General features: G+C 37.7%; 7 protein-coding genes across 7 annotated transcripts; all 7 read right to left on the bottom strand.

The window, feature by feature from the left end:
- LOC101306359 (vesicle-associated protein 4-2-like) lies at window positions 1-3,187 on the bottom strand. Its single transcript, XM_004304054.1, has 7 exons — window positions 2,664-3,187; window positions 1,826-1,896; window positions 1,498-1,579; window positions 1,235-1,353; window positions 636-713; window positions 393-512; window positions 1-282 (listed from the first exon to the last, which is right to left on the bottom strand). The coding sequence occupies exons 1-7, from the start codon at window positions 2,947-2,949 to the stop codon at window positions 220-222; spliced, it is 819 nt and encodes a 272-aa protein (XP_004304102.1). The 5' UTR covers window positions 2,950-3,187; the 3' UTR covers window positions 1-219.
- A 3,413-nt stretch (window positions 3,188-6,600) lies between these two features.
- Window positions 6,601-7,000, bottom strand: LOC101306070. Its single transcript, XM_004304053.1, has one exon. It carries the CDS (start codon window positions 6,998-7,000, stop codon window positions 6,722-6,724), a length of 279 nt encoding a protein of 92 aa, XP_004304101.1. The 3' UTR covers window positions 6,601-6,721.
- A 1,137-nt stretch (window positions 7,001-8,137) lies between these two features.
- Window positions 8,138-8,536, bottom strand: LOC101305779. The gene has a single exon (XM_004304052.1). The coding sequence runs from the start codon at window positions 8,527-8,529 to the stop codon at window positions 8,245-8,247; it is 285 nt and encodes a 94-aa protein (XP_004304100.1). The 5' UTR covers window positions 8,530-8,536; the 3' UTR covers window positions 8,138-8,244.
- Window positions 8,537-9,340: 804 nt separating this feature from the next.
- Window positions 9,341-10,072, bottom strand: LOC101305493. Its single transcript, XM_004304051.1, has one exon. It carries the CDS (start codon window positions 9,855-9,857, stop codon window positions 9,579-9,581), a length of 279 nt encoding a protein of 92 aa, XP_004304099.1. The 5' UTR covers window positions 9,858-10,072; the 3' UTR covers window positions 9,341-9,578.
- A 1,930-nt stretch (window positions 10,073-12,002) lies between these two features.
- On the bottom strand, window positions 12,003-12,584 carry LOC101305197. Its single transcript, XM_004304050.1, has one exon. It carries the CDS (start codon window positions 12,496-12,498, stop codon window positions 12,226-12,228), a length of 273 nt encoding a protein of 90 aa, XP_004304098.1. The 5' UTR covers window positions 12,499-12,584; the 3' UTR covers window positions 12,003-12,225.
- An 816-nt stretch (window positions 12,585-13,400) lies between these two features.
- Window positions 13,401-13,878, bottom strand: LOC101304894. Its single transcript, XM_004304049.1, has one exon. The coding sequence runs from the start codon at window positions 13,787-13,789 to the stop codon at window positions 13,502-13,504; it is 288 nt and encodes a 95-aa protein (XP_004304097.1). The 5' UTR covers window positions 13,790-13,878; the 3' UTR covers window positions 13,401-13,501.
- An 882-nt stretch (window positions 13,879-14,760) lies between these two features.
- LOC101304600 lies at window positions 14,761-15,324 on the bottom strand. The gene has a single exon (XM_004304048.1). It carries the CDS (start codon window positions 15,282-15,284, stop codon window positions 15,000-15,002), a length of 285 nt encoding a protein of 94 aa, XP_004304096.1. The 5' UTR covers window positions 15,285-15,324; the 3' UTR covers window positions 14,761-14,999.
- Window positions 15,325-16,768: the final 1,444 nt, after the last annotated feature.

Raw genomic sequence — 16,768 nt, 5'->3', positions numbered from 1 at the left:
GATCTCTAAAATATGAATAAAACTTAATACTGTCATTTTTACTTTCTACAGATACATCTATCCACAACAAAACATGCGCCATTTACCCCTTGCCTGCCTGCTCTGTTAGTAGACATGCTCAACTTTCTTCAGACATGAAGAGGGCACACCCAATACACAATCACATATATAAATTTCCACACTAGATATAGAAATTATCTAAACAGAAGGAAAGTAACTCTACATTGAATCGACAACCCCTTCGACCTGCTGCTGCGCTAGGTATCTTTCCCTTCGTTCTTTCTACAATGGAAAATGCACATGCCACAAATAAGAATATGCACAATATGGAAATCTGTAAAAGCTCAATGCCATCATTCTAACAGAGTAACCAAACATGATGAGTGCCTCACCCATTCATCTATGACCAGTCCTTCTCCTACAATTCGCAGCCCCGCTTCTTCTGGAGGCTTCTTTCGTGAGTCAAGAGCAGCCTCGGCCTCAGCCAATTGCCGCTTGAGTTTTTCCATTGCCTAAACATAAATCAAATTCAAAGTGACAATGTTCATTACTGAGGCCAAATTAGGGCAAGGCAAAAAAAGAAAATAAACAAAGTGCAAGGAAATGCAAATTGGAGATGTCTGCATCCAACTTACGAGGGCAGGGCGTTCGGGGTCAAGGAAAACAACACGTAAAACCTGCTCAACAACCACTTGCTCCTTCTGCTCCTCAAACTGCATAAGTACACACAAAGGATAATGTTTAACATCAGATTTCTTAGATTTCACAGAATATACAGCACATCTGAAAAATGATTTAAGTGACTCTAAGATACAACATGCTGAAGAAGCAGAGGATCAAATAAGTTCCAGTTATATAGAACTTCCAGTTACAAATTCTGTCAATAATTTAAATATTCATGATGCAGTAGTGCAGCAGGCTTGAGATAGTATATGAGGATTACAAACAATGACATACAATCAGCAATCTGAGCCTGCCTTTTTATATCTGGAAACACGACAGAGAAAATGACCTCAGTTAAAGTTTTAGACTCTACGTACGCTCCCACTGATATTGTTTTGAGAACATAGATTTTGAGGTCAATGAACTGACAAGGATAGACTCAAATCAAATCGGATAATTGATGCAGTTGTTGTACAAATATTTATAACCGTATTGTAGGAAAAAAAGAAGAAGAAAAGAAGCAAAAGAGCTTCACTTAAGGTAAGAGTCTGAATAATGCCTTCAATCATACCAGTTCTGGAACATAGTCCATTTCTCCTTTAACTTTCAAGCTCATGATCTTGAACTTAACCCTGCTTTTCTGGTCTACTGGTTTTTCATTGTTCTCCGGAGGTTCCACAAACTTGAATACTGTTTGTCAAGTTACAATTTCAGATGATACACACTAAAATCTATACTAGCTGGCATTATATATATTGCAAATGGCAATGCCAAAGAGCTCAAATGAAAGGGGGAAGGGGGTGGTAAGGATATATATCAAGAGCAATGAATTACCAGTTGCAACAAGACTTTCACCAGGAGCAAGTATTCCACCTGGAGGACGCATGTAACAACTCTTTGGTGCAGTCGTTTGGAACTGAAAAACAACATGGAAACAGTAAGCACTTAGATGATTCTATTGGTGGATAAGCATAATATCAAATTGCCAGTAGAAAAGCTTCTGAAACTGTAATTCAATGCAATACAGTGTGCAGGATCAAATGTCAAGTTGTCCAACTAGTTATGACAAGTTGCCATGCATAGTGCAACATAATATGCTTGAAAGGGAAAACACAGAAAAAAGAGAACCTAGGATTGGTTGAAACACAGTTACAGTTGATACCTTGAAAGCAACATGAGACTTGGAAGTGTTTTTGATCCCAACAGCACTCTTAACCTGCTTTCCAGGTTCATCTGCAAATGAAACAATCACAGTGAGGAAAGAACACATCTGCCATGAAATCACTAATCAGAAAAGGAACTCAATATACATAATCTACTGATAAGAAAAGACTTCTAGATTGAACCTCTTTTAAGAAATTATGGGACCTATGAATGGAGAGTAACCCAAATGCAGAGACAAATCACTGAGAGTAAGCAGCTGTTGTGTATAGAAACCAAATGCTTTAGATCTCACTTCACAGCATAACTATCTTTAATCAACCACATAATAAGTACCAGATTCAGGGCAACACTAACTTTTAACAATCAAGAATAAATATATGTATATATACATTCTATGAAGAAGCCCTGGACTAGTAAACCAAAACAAACTAGAAATCCACCAAAAATTAAGTACACTTTTCATAGATAATGAACAAGTAACGCAATGTATATGCATACAAAAGACTAAAGAATCTCAAGATCCTACTCTAAAATTGAAATACTGTGATCCTAGCGTCTGTTAAATCAACACTGATAGGAATCAAAACGTGCATGCAGCTTAGAAAATCATAGAACACTCCTAACATACATTACATATATGTACTAATTTCATGCTGAAGGCCCAGATGAGCATTTAGAAACCAAACCAGTCTGAGCTAAACAAAGACATCATGCAATCAAACTAAACTACTTTCTTCTAGATTGTTGGATCAAAATCATTACTTTTACAACAAAACAAATCCCAGATCAAAACAGTCATTCAAAACCAAACATAACTGAAGATAAGGGGGGCGTACATGGGAAGAAGAGCTTATTAGGAGGATCAAGACGGAGCCTTCTCCTAGCGGGAAGCAGAGACTTGGCCACATACGACACCGTACTGCCAGAATAAAGCGCCGGACGCTCCACAGACTCGTGAATCCGACTAAGCTGGTGACCATTATGCATAGAAGACAAATTGGACGACGAAGAAGAAGACGAAGAATAAGGAGGAGGAGCAGCGTTTCGTGAATGCCAGAATGGCCTTTTGCACAGATTCCACAGCTTCCCGTCTGACCCAAATTTCTCAGCCTCCACAGCCATTGTTCGCAACACAGTCACCGGAAATCAGCCTTCCGGCAAAAGGGTTTTTGCCGGAGATATTTGGAAGAGAGAGAGATAAAAGATTGAATTTGTTGTGGAGTGGGTTTAGCTTTGTCTGTGTCTATCTGTGTGTTTTGAAAGTGGCAAATGGCGAATGAGTGAGTGTGACCTTTCACACGCTGGACTTTTTGGATTGTCGGAAACTGGCGGTGGTCACTCTTGCTCTCTCTCTCTCTCTCTCTCTCTCTGTTATTCTCGCTAGTTTCTCTTTTAAGATGCAAGAGCTATTTGCATTTTTCATTTTACTAGCATTAAGTTTTACCATGTTGATCATGCCGAACTACTAGCGTCGAGTTTGCTTTGGCCTAGTCCGAACGTTTTACCTAAGATAGATGTGATAGATGTTACATGCTAGCTTCATATTTTGATTTCGAGATGTTGTATAATCAGTCAACTTCAAGTTTTACGCCAGTAGGTTGATACCTTGTTATTTTTTGTAGAATATGCAACACTTGTTAGCACACTGGAATCTTAGGCCTCTGGCGAGGCCATTTGTGGAGGGATTAGAGTTTTAGTTGCACCAAATATCCTACGTATTCCCCTCGATTTATTCTTTGGTGCGACATTCTACTTTTGCTTTAAAAAGAATGGTTGGATAAATGGTACAAACTGACAGAGAAAGGCTTAAAAGAGGAGCATGCATAAGGTCTCATAATGATAAATAGGCCATCCCAATTCCATGATGCCAGTTAGTACACCATTATATGCAAACATGTAGTTCTGGCTCAGCCATTACTGATGCTTCCCATGTGGCCTCCTGTGATTTATAACTGGAAGAAAGAAGGCATCTTCTCGATGAATGAGTGAGATCATGCATGTTTGATAGGTACAATAATGATTTTGGCCTACCAACACTTTCATAATTTGGGGCAATGTTGACAAATCTAAATTGCTAATGCTGCGGTATATTATCTGCTATGGTATAATCAAGCAGCTTTCGCGTAATGTTACTTTCGATGCTGTGGATCTTTCTTGGTTTGAGATCGTCGAGATCGAGCATTTGAGTGTACAAGTTTGATGTATCTACCGATAAGGGATCTTTCTGCTTAGAGATTAGAGCACAGTAGTAATATTGCTACCATTTTGTTCATCTGGGATTAATATAAGAATTAAATTCAGTTTACCTCCTTGAAGTTTAGAAGTGACTTCATGTTAATCCCTATACTTTCAATTTCATCAGTTTACTCCTCAAACTTTTGAATTTTCCTCAAGCGTGACCAAATGTTCTATATTTTATCCAAATTGGACGTTAACTGTTGATAATTTTAATCTTAACTGTGAGGCCAGTATCTAGAATTTAGGCAAATCGGACCTTATATGTCCAAATCGGACCTTAACTGCTAATAATTAAAGGTCAATTCAAACGGAATATGAGAATTTGGGCACGGTAGACAGAAATTGAAGAGTTCAAGAGGTAAACTGATGAAAATAAAAATGTAGGGACTAACATGAAGTCACCCCCAAACCACACAAAAAGGTAAACTGAATTTAATTCTTAATATAATATGTTTACCTTTCATGATGAATTTCTTAATATGGTAGACATAATGGAAAGGGTACTGGCAAGATCATCTTCCTCTTTCCAGCTCAATTTGGGTCCCCAACAGCTCGGGTACATTATTAGTCCAAGTGAATCTCCTGTGTTATTACCATTCTTTTCTTCTTTAACATCGTTTGTGAAGAAGATGATCGATCGATGAAGAAGACTCTTCCTCAATTAACAGCGCTCGTAGACTTGTTCTTGATCCGACTCAATTTTCAATTTCCGTTGAGCTTTGATTTGAAGGATTACTACAAGTAAAAGCAACAACAAAAAAACCTGTATTGTATAGAGCTCGATAGGAGAATTTAAGCTTGGTTATTAAGAATGGAAGTGCATGGACTCATGAAGCTAGGCAGCTGATTAAGGGACTCATGGAGCTAAACCTTAAACCAGCCACCTGAATCATGTCTTTGCTCCTGATTTTAGGGTTTAGTTTGGGTGAATTACTCCATGAGGCTATGACATACACCTAAATTGCATGACCGTAATATTCTGTTATTCATAGTACGGTGATGCTATTAACACATTTTTTTTTTTTGTTATTAACACACCTTATCTATGATGATAGTCAATCATGAAACAAATTTCAGTGGTAAGTTTGTAAATAAAATTGAAATATGTGAATAGGATGAGAGATAGTGTGTTAATATCATCACTCATCATAGTAACAGTTATTCCCAACAACTATAAACCTGATATATTGTATAACAACCTAGTTTACACAGTTGAGATATTATCTATTTTGGGCCCATCGGTCCACTTAGCATTGTTCTTAGGGTTCACCTTAAAATACGTCTCTTTACAAGGAGATATGTTTAAGGCAAATCAATTCCTTCTCCCGGGTGAAGTGGGATCTCTCACAATCCATCTTTAAGGGGCTCAATTTATTGGTCGACATATTTCCGGCTGAGAACGACTCAATATCATTTGTAACAACCTGCATAACGAGATATTGTCTGTTTTGAGCCTCGCCCTCACGGTTTGTTCTTGGGTACCATGAAGGCGACACCTGAAGCAGACAGTATCTTACTATCCGGGGTTGTTACATCGATGATCAGTTTTTGAGCTCTGATTTTGCTTCTCTGATGAATTATCATTTGATAAAGACAAAATAATGTATAATCTTTACAATTTGGACCGTGTGACAAAAGGAGCAAGAATGCAGAAATAGATGGTAGTGGACTAGTGGTCATTGTTCAGTCGTGTGAGTGCGCACCACATATATTGTGTCTGAATTTGGAGAGGTCCAATTCAGGTGAAAGCACTGGTCTTTGACTGGCCACTCCAATCTCCTTATAATCAACAGTCAGAGTCCCATTCCCAAACCATGGATGAAAGAAATCCAAGCTGCTTAGGTGAGAAAGGCAGAAAAGCTCAGAGGACGTTCTTGGAATGGGAGGGTTGGTAAGAAATATAAGCAGATCGATAAAGAGAACTTCTTACCGATTCCTCCCAATCCAACAATTTCCTCGACTTGCTCCCTTTCTCTTCTTTTGTTTGTTACTGAGTACCATATCCGTACAATGATACATACCGTTAAAATTTTGAGCGAGGAGTAAGAGGGAAAGAGTGGTAGGGAGTTATGGGTTTGAGGGGATTGGGAAGAACGCAAACCAACTGTTCAGTCTGTTCTGATAAGTGCAAAAAGGATCCAACTTCTTCCCAAGACCCCTCATTCCAATGATTTCCTGCTGTTCATCTCTTTCCCTAACTTTTCCTGTTTATTCAATTTGCAGATCATTTCTAATTCATATAGTGTCAATTACCATTGTAGGATCATCATTCCTAATTTTCAAAAGTAACGAACTTTGATCTGTAGAGAATTTAACCACTTTGATCGATGCCCTGAAATTTATAAAGGCCTTGCTACGGTCAGAACAAGTTTGTTTTGTTTGGAAGGTATCAAGAACTGATCTTGATAATTGGTACAATTATTTGGTGAACCAAGCAATCAAATTGGTTGTGATGGCTGTGTCTATGTTGGGAAAGACATTCAAAAGAATTGAAGAGAAAAAGAAAAAGAAAAAAAGGGGTAATGAAAATAATGTCGTAACTAAACTTTGAGATTCACGTTTATATCACAGAGAACCAGAGATCTACAAATTACAATTAGTCATTAACAAATTTTGTTCAGAACCACAAAATTAAGAAGTGACCTGATGAACTGACTCAATTAGGACCCCAGCAGCTGAGGTACATGACTTTTCTGAGAGACTCCTCAGAATGCTTGGCCTTGTCATCTATGAGTTTACTTGAAACCAAAGCAGAGGATGAGGAAGAGAGTTTTGAATGAGCCTGAGAATAAGACCTGAGATGGGTCTTGGCTTGCTGCTGCATCAATTTCATTGTGTAATTCCACCTGCAGATTCCTTGGTCTTTCAAGGCCTCCACAACTCCCACACTTGCTCCCACTATCCATGCTCTCCTTGCTAATGCTGAAGAACTCATATTGTTGAAGATGGAAAACTGAAACTGCTGTTTTGAAAGTACTCGATAGTTTGATGAAAGTTATGCAAATGAGATGAGATGGTTTTGCTTTTATAAGTTCATGAATGGAAGAGGGAGCCCATAAAATATGGGAAAACCATGAGCTGCAGGCAATGGTTTTACTTGAGGGTGAGTTTGGTTTCAACGTCATCATTGCCAAGTGTCACCGCTCGGTTACTTCACTACACAGGTTTCCTTATTAAATCCATCAAAGCCTCAGGTATCGGAGGAAATCCACTGGTTATTTTTTAAGGGTGTTGCTAAATGTACTCAGCTAATTACTAAATGTACCCCGTATTAGTGTTTTGGCCAATTTTACCCTTATCTAAAAACAAACAAAGATGAATTAAAAACTGCAGTTTTTTCCTTCGACATTTTCAGGAACTTTCCGATCCTCCGATCTTCGATGGTTTTTGCCCTCATTGTTCTTCTGATATCAAAAATAACTGTATAGCTTTGAAGCACAATGAAAATCTTTGATAGATAATTATAAGTTGAGTCGATTAAGGAGAAACAATAATCATGAAATGAGCAATATGATGAACCCAGGTTTGATAAAACAATAGGAAGAACCCAGAATGGATAAACCTAGATTTCCGATCCTCTCCACTAATGTTCTTCTCTCACACCATTTATTTATCTTCTCTTTATACATTTACCCTCAATGGTTCAATCAATTGCTCTTTACTAGAATTCAATCACGATCTCTTTGTTTTCCAATTTAATATGAAGTTTTAAGGTCAAATTTATAAACAATAATCATAATAAATAGTTTGCTCTTGATCTTTATATTGTGCTTGAAACAAACTTCTGATAATGGAAGAGAGAGAGAGAGGTGTTGGGTGCTTGTGTTTGATTTTTTGAAGAAGACTTGCTGGGTGTAAATAGACATAGGGACAAAATAGAAAAAAATATGATAAAAATTGAAATATTGAGTGTAACTAGCAATTTGCTGGGTACATTTAGAAGCACCTTTTTTTAACTCTTCTCGGGCTAAAGATTAGGATAGAGAAAATCTAATGGTAAGAAGTTAAAATTAGAAAACCTGAGTAAGAGGACCAGTGATGCTTTGGGTTGCAAGAGGGCTAATGATAATATGCCAAAATGGATCGAGTCTCGTATTAATTTCTTCCATGTATTACAGAGAATTAGAAATCTACAATCTAATTACAATCATGCATTCTCTGTAAAACAAGCAGACTTGGTTAGTTGGGACCCCAAGAGTTGAGGTACATGACATTCCTCATAGACTCCTCAGACTGGTTCAGCATCTCATCTCTGAGTTTCCTTGAAAACAAAGCAGAGTATGAGGAAGAGAGTCTCTGGTTCGCCTGAGAAAGAGATCTGAGGTGGGTCTTGGCATGTTGTTGCACCAATCTCATTGTTTGACTCAACCTGCAGATCCCTTGGTCTCTTTTCAAGGCCTCCACAGCTCCCACACTCGCTGCTACCATCCAAGCCCTGTTTGCTACTGATGATGAAGAACTCATATTGTTGATGATCTTGATCTTCTAAATGGAATCAAAAGTTTGATGCTCTTGTATGATGCTAATCAAGCAAAGCTTTGAAGGATGCTTGTGCAAACATGGTGAGATGGTCTTGCTTTTATAGAGGGAGTAAGAGTACAAGTTGTAGAATGAAGTAAATAAGGTATTGAAGAAACCATGCGCTGGAGGCTCTGTAGCTGCTGCTGGTTTGAGCTTAGTGGTGAGTCATACGATTTCTTGTACACACGTAGTCTCGCTTATGACAAGCTTGCCTATATACCCTACACGTCTGTAAAATGCTGCAGAGGAGCACATGGTTTTCCTTATAAAATCCAAACTGAGCCTCAGAAATGGGACAAGAACCCCACTAGTTTTCGTTTGTTTTCTTCCTCGTTAGGATTAGGAAACTTATTGGTGATGCAATTACTGTATAATCTGAATCAAGGACAACTTTCATAGTGCCAGTTAAGTATTCACAGATCGAGTTGTTGATTTCTGGTCAGTGCAACTCGATTATGAGAAGCCTAATTAGCTATAACTTTGATGTTTCAATCTGATGAAGAAGCTGCAACTTTTCTAGGTGAAACTTGCAAAAGCAGATTTGGAATGAAGGGTGAGTCGTGCAACTCTGAGCTGCGGCCTTCTTCTTCAAAAGAAAAAGTACAAGTTGGAATTTTGAAGAGGCCTTGATTCCATCAAGAAGCCTTTCTTAATATATATCTTATATCTCTTGAGCAATCTGAATTTCATCACCTCGACCGTTAATCTTTTCCTTCTACAATCAGGAACAGGGTGCTGTGACTTAGAATAGGATTGCCAAAGGGTTTTTGATTTGCCATATATGCTTTTTTCATTGAAATTATAAACTCTCCATCGAAGTTAATAGTACAGAGCATGTCTACAGCAAATCTACAGTAATTTGCTACAATAATTGCAGAGACGTCTATGATCAATTTCCTTCTATTTGATCACAAGCCAGAGCAATCGATTGACAAGTTTGAATCTTGTTCAGCCCAAGCCAAAGTAATCAAGTGGTAGCTTGAATAATTGAACTAGTTGGGACCCCAGCAGCTTAAGTACATGACAGTCCTCAAAGACTCCTCTGACTTCTTGTGCTTCTCATCCCTGACTTTGCTCAAAGCTGAAGTTGAAGAAGAGGAGAGCTTGTTCTTGTTGACCTGAGAAAATGACCTGAAATGGTTCTTGGCTTGCTGATGCACGGATCTTATGGTGGGTGTGTTCCATCTGCAAATGCCTTGGTCCTTCAATGCCTCCACAACTCCAACACTTGCTGCCACAACGGCCTTGCTTGCTCTTGAAGTAGTACTCATGATGGTGATGAACTGATGATGAATTTCTCTTTATGATAGAAGCAGTGATCCTCTCTTTAAGGTTTGGGATTTCTTACAGGTGATTTTGAATGATTTGAGGGTTTGGGTTTGAATGGTTTCAGAAGGAGGTGATCATTATATAGAAGAGGGAAGAGCTAGAGGAGCCACTGGTATTTGTTTTGATGGTTTTGCTCTAAACAAATATACAGAGGCCCGCGGTCTGGGAGTGAAAACCACTCGTGTGTAGTTAGTTTCCCAAGAAAAGTGGGCTGTGGGATAAGGCCAAATAACAGGAGAAACACATGGTTTTTTTTTTTAGGTTTTTTAATATTAGAAAGAATCTACCATACAATATCCGACTTATTTTGTCAGTACCGTATGTTCTAAGTGGCACGCCATATGTTTTAAGTGACATACATTTTTATTTATTATTGGGTAATCATGATGACCTGTGAGTTCGACTCATAACAGAATTGTTTAACTAATTAAAATAATATCTGATTTATTCTTGTTCTAAACTTTCATATTTTGTTTATAAACACTATTACATTAGTACATAGTTGTGACCTTGACCTAATTTTAGTATAAACCAACTATAATGTTGTATGTCATATTTAGAGTGATAATTATGTCCCATCTTCATTTACCGGCAATGTTAATTAATAATTGATCTATGACTCGTTTCTTGTAGAACAACCTAGAGAATTCATATATAAACTTGCAACGGATGTATTGAGAAATTTGAACCACTACCTCAGGGTTTGTTTGTTTTTTGTTTTTTTTAAGAGAAATGAATATTTCATTAATCAAGGGACAAACCCAATTACAACACTCGTAAAAACAGTATCGAAATAAAAATAAATAGCATGAGTCTCCAAGTCGATCAAACTAAAAAAAATGAGAAAATTGACAGCTTGCTAAACTATGTACCGAATGCCCTACAAAAAATAATTAAATACAACAATACCAACTAATCTACCATACCCACTATCTAAAGCATGCTAACATTACCGTCGTCGTCGCCGTTACCAACCGTGATATGATGAGGAGTGCTAAATCAGAGCACTGATGTCTGAGTAACTTATGCTAATCATATTCAATTACACAAATTATATGGAAATCCATGACCCAGAGAAGAAGCTCCCTCTAAGCAACACCATACAATCCATCATCGAAACCCAAGTCATGAAATAATTGAGGCTGACGAGAAAGAACCGAGAACCATACACAAGAACCATAACCAACGAAAATAAAAGGTCATAAACCCACGCGTAAACACTTATAATTTAATAGATAAGTATGAAATTACACTTTAAACATTCAGCCACACAAGTATTTGGTAAATATTCGGTAAGGTATGAAAGATCTAAAACGAGCAATAATCCAGATAGTCGATTTTCTCTTTAACCGCAAGTAGGAGAACTATAGAATATGAAATGGTGTGTGAGATGGTGTTGGTTTTATATAGGAGGAGGCTCATATAATATTGAGAAAGCCTTGGGCTGGTACTGCTGGTTTTTCGCCTAGTGGTGAGTTGGGATTGGTTTTCAGAGTGGTTTAGTTTCGAAGTGCACTCGTAGCTGGAGTTCTCTCACGACAAGCTTGCCTATATACCCAACACGTCTCTATACACCAATGCAGAGAAGCACATGGTTTCCCTTATTGAAGCCATAGGTATGCACGGGACAAGAACCCAGTTGGTTTTTGTTTGTTTTTAGTGGGAATTGTCCCATTCTCTTATAAACCCTCAAGGCCTCGATTAATCTTAGTTTGTTTTTGGAGTAAATTTACTTTTTACTCAATGGATCTGGTGTAGTAACTAAGTGCATTAGGCATTGTTTTGGGTGTAGTAACTAAGTGCAGTTTCTTCTTGTTGGTTTCACTTGGGGAAGAAATTGCTGACTGTAGCTGTGAACTGCTGAAGCCTCACTCCAAAAACTCTGAAGTACTGGTGAACTTTTGAGAGGCACTTTTTAAGCTTCTTGGATATCTTTAGCATTTTATCCACGTTCTTCTTCTTTTTGAAGATTAGTTCCTAATTTGGGTGGCCGAAATGGGTGTTTCCGATTTGTAACATGCTTTTGTCATTAGAACTAACTTTGCATTCTCAGAAGAAACAGCAAATAGTACTGATCAAGGCATCAATTCCCAGAAATGTAAAAGATATTAGATATATAACAATGTTAATAGTTATAACAAAACTCTACATCATTTCGGCCATAGACAATTGCAGAGACAATAGACAATTTCCTTCCATCTAATTAAAGCCTAATTGATGGAACCAAAAGTTTCATTCTTTTTCAGCCCAAGCTCTATGCAACCAGCAATGGCTCCCATAAATATGTAATACTTGTTCTTGGTTGGACTCTTAGTTGGGACCCCAGCAGCTCAAGTACATGACAGTCCTCAAAGACTCCTCTGACTTCTTGAGCTTCTCATCTCGAACCCTGCTAAAAGCAGAGGTTGAAGAAGAAGATAACTTTGTGTTGGCCTGAGAAAAGGACCTGAACTGGGTCTTGGCTTCTTGGTGAATGGATCTAATGGTGGAGTTCCATCTGCAGATTCCTTGATCCTTCAATGCTTCCACAACTCCAACACTTGCTGCAACAATAGCCTTGCTTGTTCTTGAAGTAGTACTCATGATGATGATGATGGTTTCTCTGTTTTGAGTGTTTTGGGTTTCTCACTGGTGAATATGAATGTTTTGAGTGAAGTGATGAGGTAGATAAGAATGAGGTGTTCTTTAAGTCTTTATATAGAAGAAGAGGGATGAGGCGGGTTTAGAGAAAGATAAAGCAGTGGTATTTGTTATTGTTTTTGACTTTGGTGAACTTTTTTTTTTGGTCTGAGACTTTGGTGAACTCTGTGGGTGGACTGGTGGAGTGATAAGAAGAGAGCTACTTGCTTTGCCTTTAAATAATTGTATTCTGGCCGGCGGTCTTGAAGGTGGTCTGAGAGATGCAGCGCACCTTACTTACCTACTTACTGCAGCACATCCTCTCCCTCTCCTTCAAAGTTTCAGCTCTAGTTTTTAGTCCTTATCATTCTCATTCTAAACCGCTTTAGTTTGTTTCACTTTTACTTCACAAGCTTGTTCCTTCACTAGCTAGCCGTGGTTTTGTTGTTCATTTTCACCTAACCATTAGAGTGTTAGGTACCTAACAATGTTTTACTTGTAGCTTCCTTCAAATACAAGTGACCCTGTACAGTGCAGTTGGTCTTCTTGTATCAACCTTCCTTCAGTCTTGCCAAATGAAACTTTTAATCAAGTTCAACCAAATTCGAAATTGATGTTCAGAATTTCAGCGCAAGGACTTTGTTCTTCAATTCTACAATCGTAGTGAAGGTTGTAAACAGTAAGTGACATCAACTCACATCTGTAACAGTTCAAACAAAATTCTAAGCTAATTTGGGAATCAAAGGCTAATTTGGCAGACTGCGCCGCTTGATCAAAATGTTCGTTAAATCAAATTACTTGGTAGCCTTGGCTGTGTAAATGATCGGAAAGAAGCACGAAAAGAGGAGAAAGAACAACGGGCAAATGATATATCAAGACCAAGTTCTCAAATTAATCTCTTCTGATGTGTTACAGAGAATCAGATATCTACAATTTACAATCATTCTCTGTAAGCAAGCAAATTTGTTTAGTTGGGACCCCAAGAGTTGAGGTACATGACATTCCTCATAGACTCCTCAGACTGCTTGGGCATCTCATCTCTGAGCTTCCTTGAAAACAAAGCAGAGTATGAGGAAGAGAGTCTCTGGTTAGCCTGAGTAAAAGATCTGAGGTGTGTCTTGGCATGTTGTTGCACCAATCTCATTGTTTGACTCAACCTGCAGATCCCTGCTTGGTCTCTTTTCAAGGCCTCCACAGCTCCCACACTCGCTGCCACAATCCAAGCCCTGTTTGCTACTGATGATGAAGAACTCATATTGTTGATGATCTTGATCTTCCAAAGTGTGATGTTCTTTGTTTGTTTGATGCTAACTAATCAAGAAAAGCATTCAAGGTTGTTTGAGCAAATGGGGTGAGATGGGTTTGCTTTTATAAAGAGGGATGTTGAAGAATTTAGCCAGATAAAATATAGAAGAAACCATGCGCTGGGCTCTGTAGCTTCCGCTGGTTTTTGCTTAGTGGCGAATATGAAACCCCCATTACAGCGACACGTAGAGCTGAGTTGTGACAATGTACCTAGACGTTCAACACGTCGCACATGGTTTTGCCCTATAAAAAATCCTTTCAGGCCTCCGGTATGTGAGATTTTCCGTTCAATTTTATTTTAGGACTCGTAGGTACTTGTTGTAATCAGAACTTTAGGTTTTGATCTCTTGTATTCGATAATTAGGATAACTGTACCGGTCCTTTATTTAAAAAAAAAAAGGAACAGAAATTGAAATATAACTCTATGGTTTTGTGGTGATAGTGAGGGCTAAGAGTAATTAGTTTTGGTGAAATTACTTTGCGGATAGAGTGGGTCTTGAACTCCAATATTTGATCAGAATAACTTTTTGGTGAAATAGGTTATTCATGCAAATCGATTCTCATATAAATGAAAATCGTTAGAGCATCACTAACAAAGTAGTCGAGCATGAAGTGTTCAGACCTTAACACAAGACGGATAAAACTACCCATGATATAATTTTGTGATGAATGTTATTTCAAGGATATTAGAAGAAAGTAATACGGATCGATCAAGCCGCATCAATTATCAGAAATGAAATTGCATTACCATAATGTCAATCGTTATAACAAAAATGTTATATATTTAGGGATATGAAATTCATACTCCCTAAATTGTAACTCACAGTCTCATTTTTTATTTTTAGTTATCATTTTCATAAAAAGACAAAAGTTAATTCACTAAAGATAAAATTTAAATTACCAAAAATAAAAAATATAAATATAAATTACAATTTAAAAAATGTGGATTTCACTTTCTTATATTTATTTATTTACATCAGTTTCAAAGGGTGTGAATTTAACTTCCCTATATTTATTTATTTACATCAATTTTCCTCAATAACAGGGACTTGGGAATCAATGTCCAGCGGACTCCAGCCATGATCAACAAGTTCCATTTTTGGTCAGCCCAAGCCGAAGTAATCTTGCACTCGATTTTGTGTGCTTGCATGAAAGTAGTCTTAGGTGTAGGGACCCCAGCAGCTCAGGTACATAACAGTCTTCAAAGACTCCTCCGATTTCTTCAGCTTCTCGTTTCTGACTCTGCTCAAAGCAGAGGTTGAAGAAGAAGAGAGCTTGCTCTTGTTGGCCTGAGAGTATGACCTGAAATGCTTCTTGGCTTGTTGATGCGCGGATCTTAGGGTGGGTGAGTTCCACCTGCAAATGCCTGCTTGGTCCTTCAGTGCCTCCACAACTCCAACACTTGCTGCCACAATGGCCTTGCTTGCTCTTGAAACAGTACTCATGATGATGATGAAATGTTTTTCTCTTGGTAGAAATGAATGTTTGAGTAGTAGTTGATGAGCACGAGGCGGCCTTTATATAGAGGTTGAGAATAGATGGGCGGAGACGCTGTGTGAAGACCTAGTGGTATGTGTTTCGTTTGTTTTGTTTCGCAGAGTAGTGAAGTCTGTGGGTGGAGGATATCTTTGTTTTTGAGAAATGATAATTTGGATGATAGTGTCACAATATGTTACATGGTTTTGCGTTTAATAAGTATCTTTAAGCCCGAGGTCTCCTGTTACAAAAAAAAAAACAAAAAAAAAAGAAGCCCGCGGTCTAGGAGTAAAACGACTTGTTTACTTGTTTTCCAGGAAAGGTGGGCTGTGGGATTGGAGCTGAAAAATGCCTGTAATAAAAACCGTTTGTGATACATTTTTTAGAAAGCTTTAAGTTGAGGACTAGTTGAGGACTAGTTGAAGACTTTTCGATATATCCCATTTTTTGATCTTATATCCACATCTTGACCGTTCAGTTTATAGGTATTTATGAGTAGATCATTTCTACAAATTTTTGAGTGGTATTGAAAATCGTTAAGACATTTATAAGTGTGATTTACCAATTATGAACTTGAACGGTTCATGTTTGACATATTTGGTTCGTCTATTAATTTGATCTAGTTTGTTACCTTAACGATCACCGATTTAGCTGAAAATTTGTAGGGTTGATTTACACATATAGACCTAAAAACTGAACGGATAAGATGTTAAGATATAATCGAAAAATAAGTCTTCCAAACCATAAACCGAAAAGTCCTCAGCTTAAGAGTCCTCACTGGAAGAGCTCTTTTCACCTTTTCTATTCTGATGTATCTATACAATTGTTCGTTAATTGCAGTATGAGGTGGACATGCTTAGTATTTAGGCTCTTTTTATTTTGGAACTAGATTACTCTTTTTTAATCAAGAACATATAATTTTTTTTAATTGTTTGATCGATAGTATAACTTAAAACATATACTTAAGAAGACATGTAAGGAGGGCTCTATATGATTCCTTTAAATGTGGTTAACTAAAATAAACAAAAAAAATCAAACGAGCAGAACCACCACTACTAGCAAAATGAAGCTTCACACAGATGTAAATCAGTATGAAATATAGATATCTAACACAGACATTCGTGTGAGAAAGCCATTAGTCACGCTACACTCACGAATTGCCTATCCGTGCTGTTTGCAGGGGGGGCTAATGCTCATTACACACGGATAAAAAAGTCCGTGTGAGATATTGACGTGAGTCCCATTACATATCCACTGACATAATTAATATCAATGTAATATAGTCCGTGTGAACAACTTCTTAACTCACACGGATATCTGTGAGAAATATCCTAAACCATTCTCTAACCCATTTCTGTGCGGAAGACATTTGACACTGATTTCAGTGTGGAAAAGTGATGGGAATTAAAAAAAATTATTCTGCAAAATATTTAAGAAATTCATCTACAATCAA

Source organism: Fragaria vesca, linkage group LG6 (assembly GCF_000184155.1).
Source record: "Fragaria vesca subsp. vesca linkage group LG6, FraVesHawaii_1.0, whole genome shotgun sequence".
Taxonomy (NCBI): Eukaryota; Viridiplantae; Streptophyta; class Magnoliopsida; order Rosales; family Rosaceae; genus Fragaria; species Fragaria vesca.
Note: the sequence above shows the minus strand (reverse complement) of the source record. Positions and strands in the feature narration are given on the sequence as shown.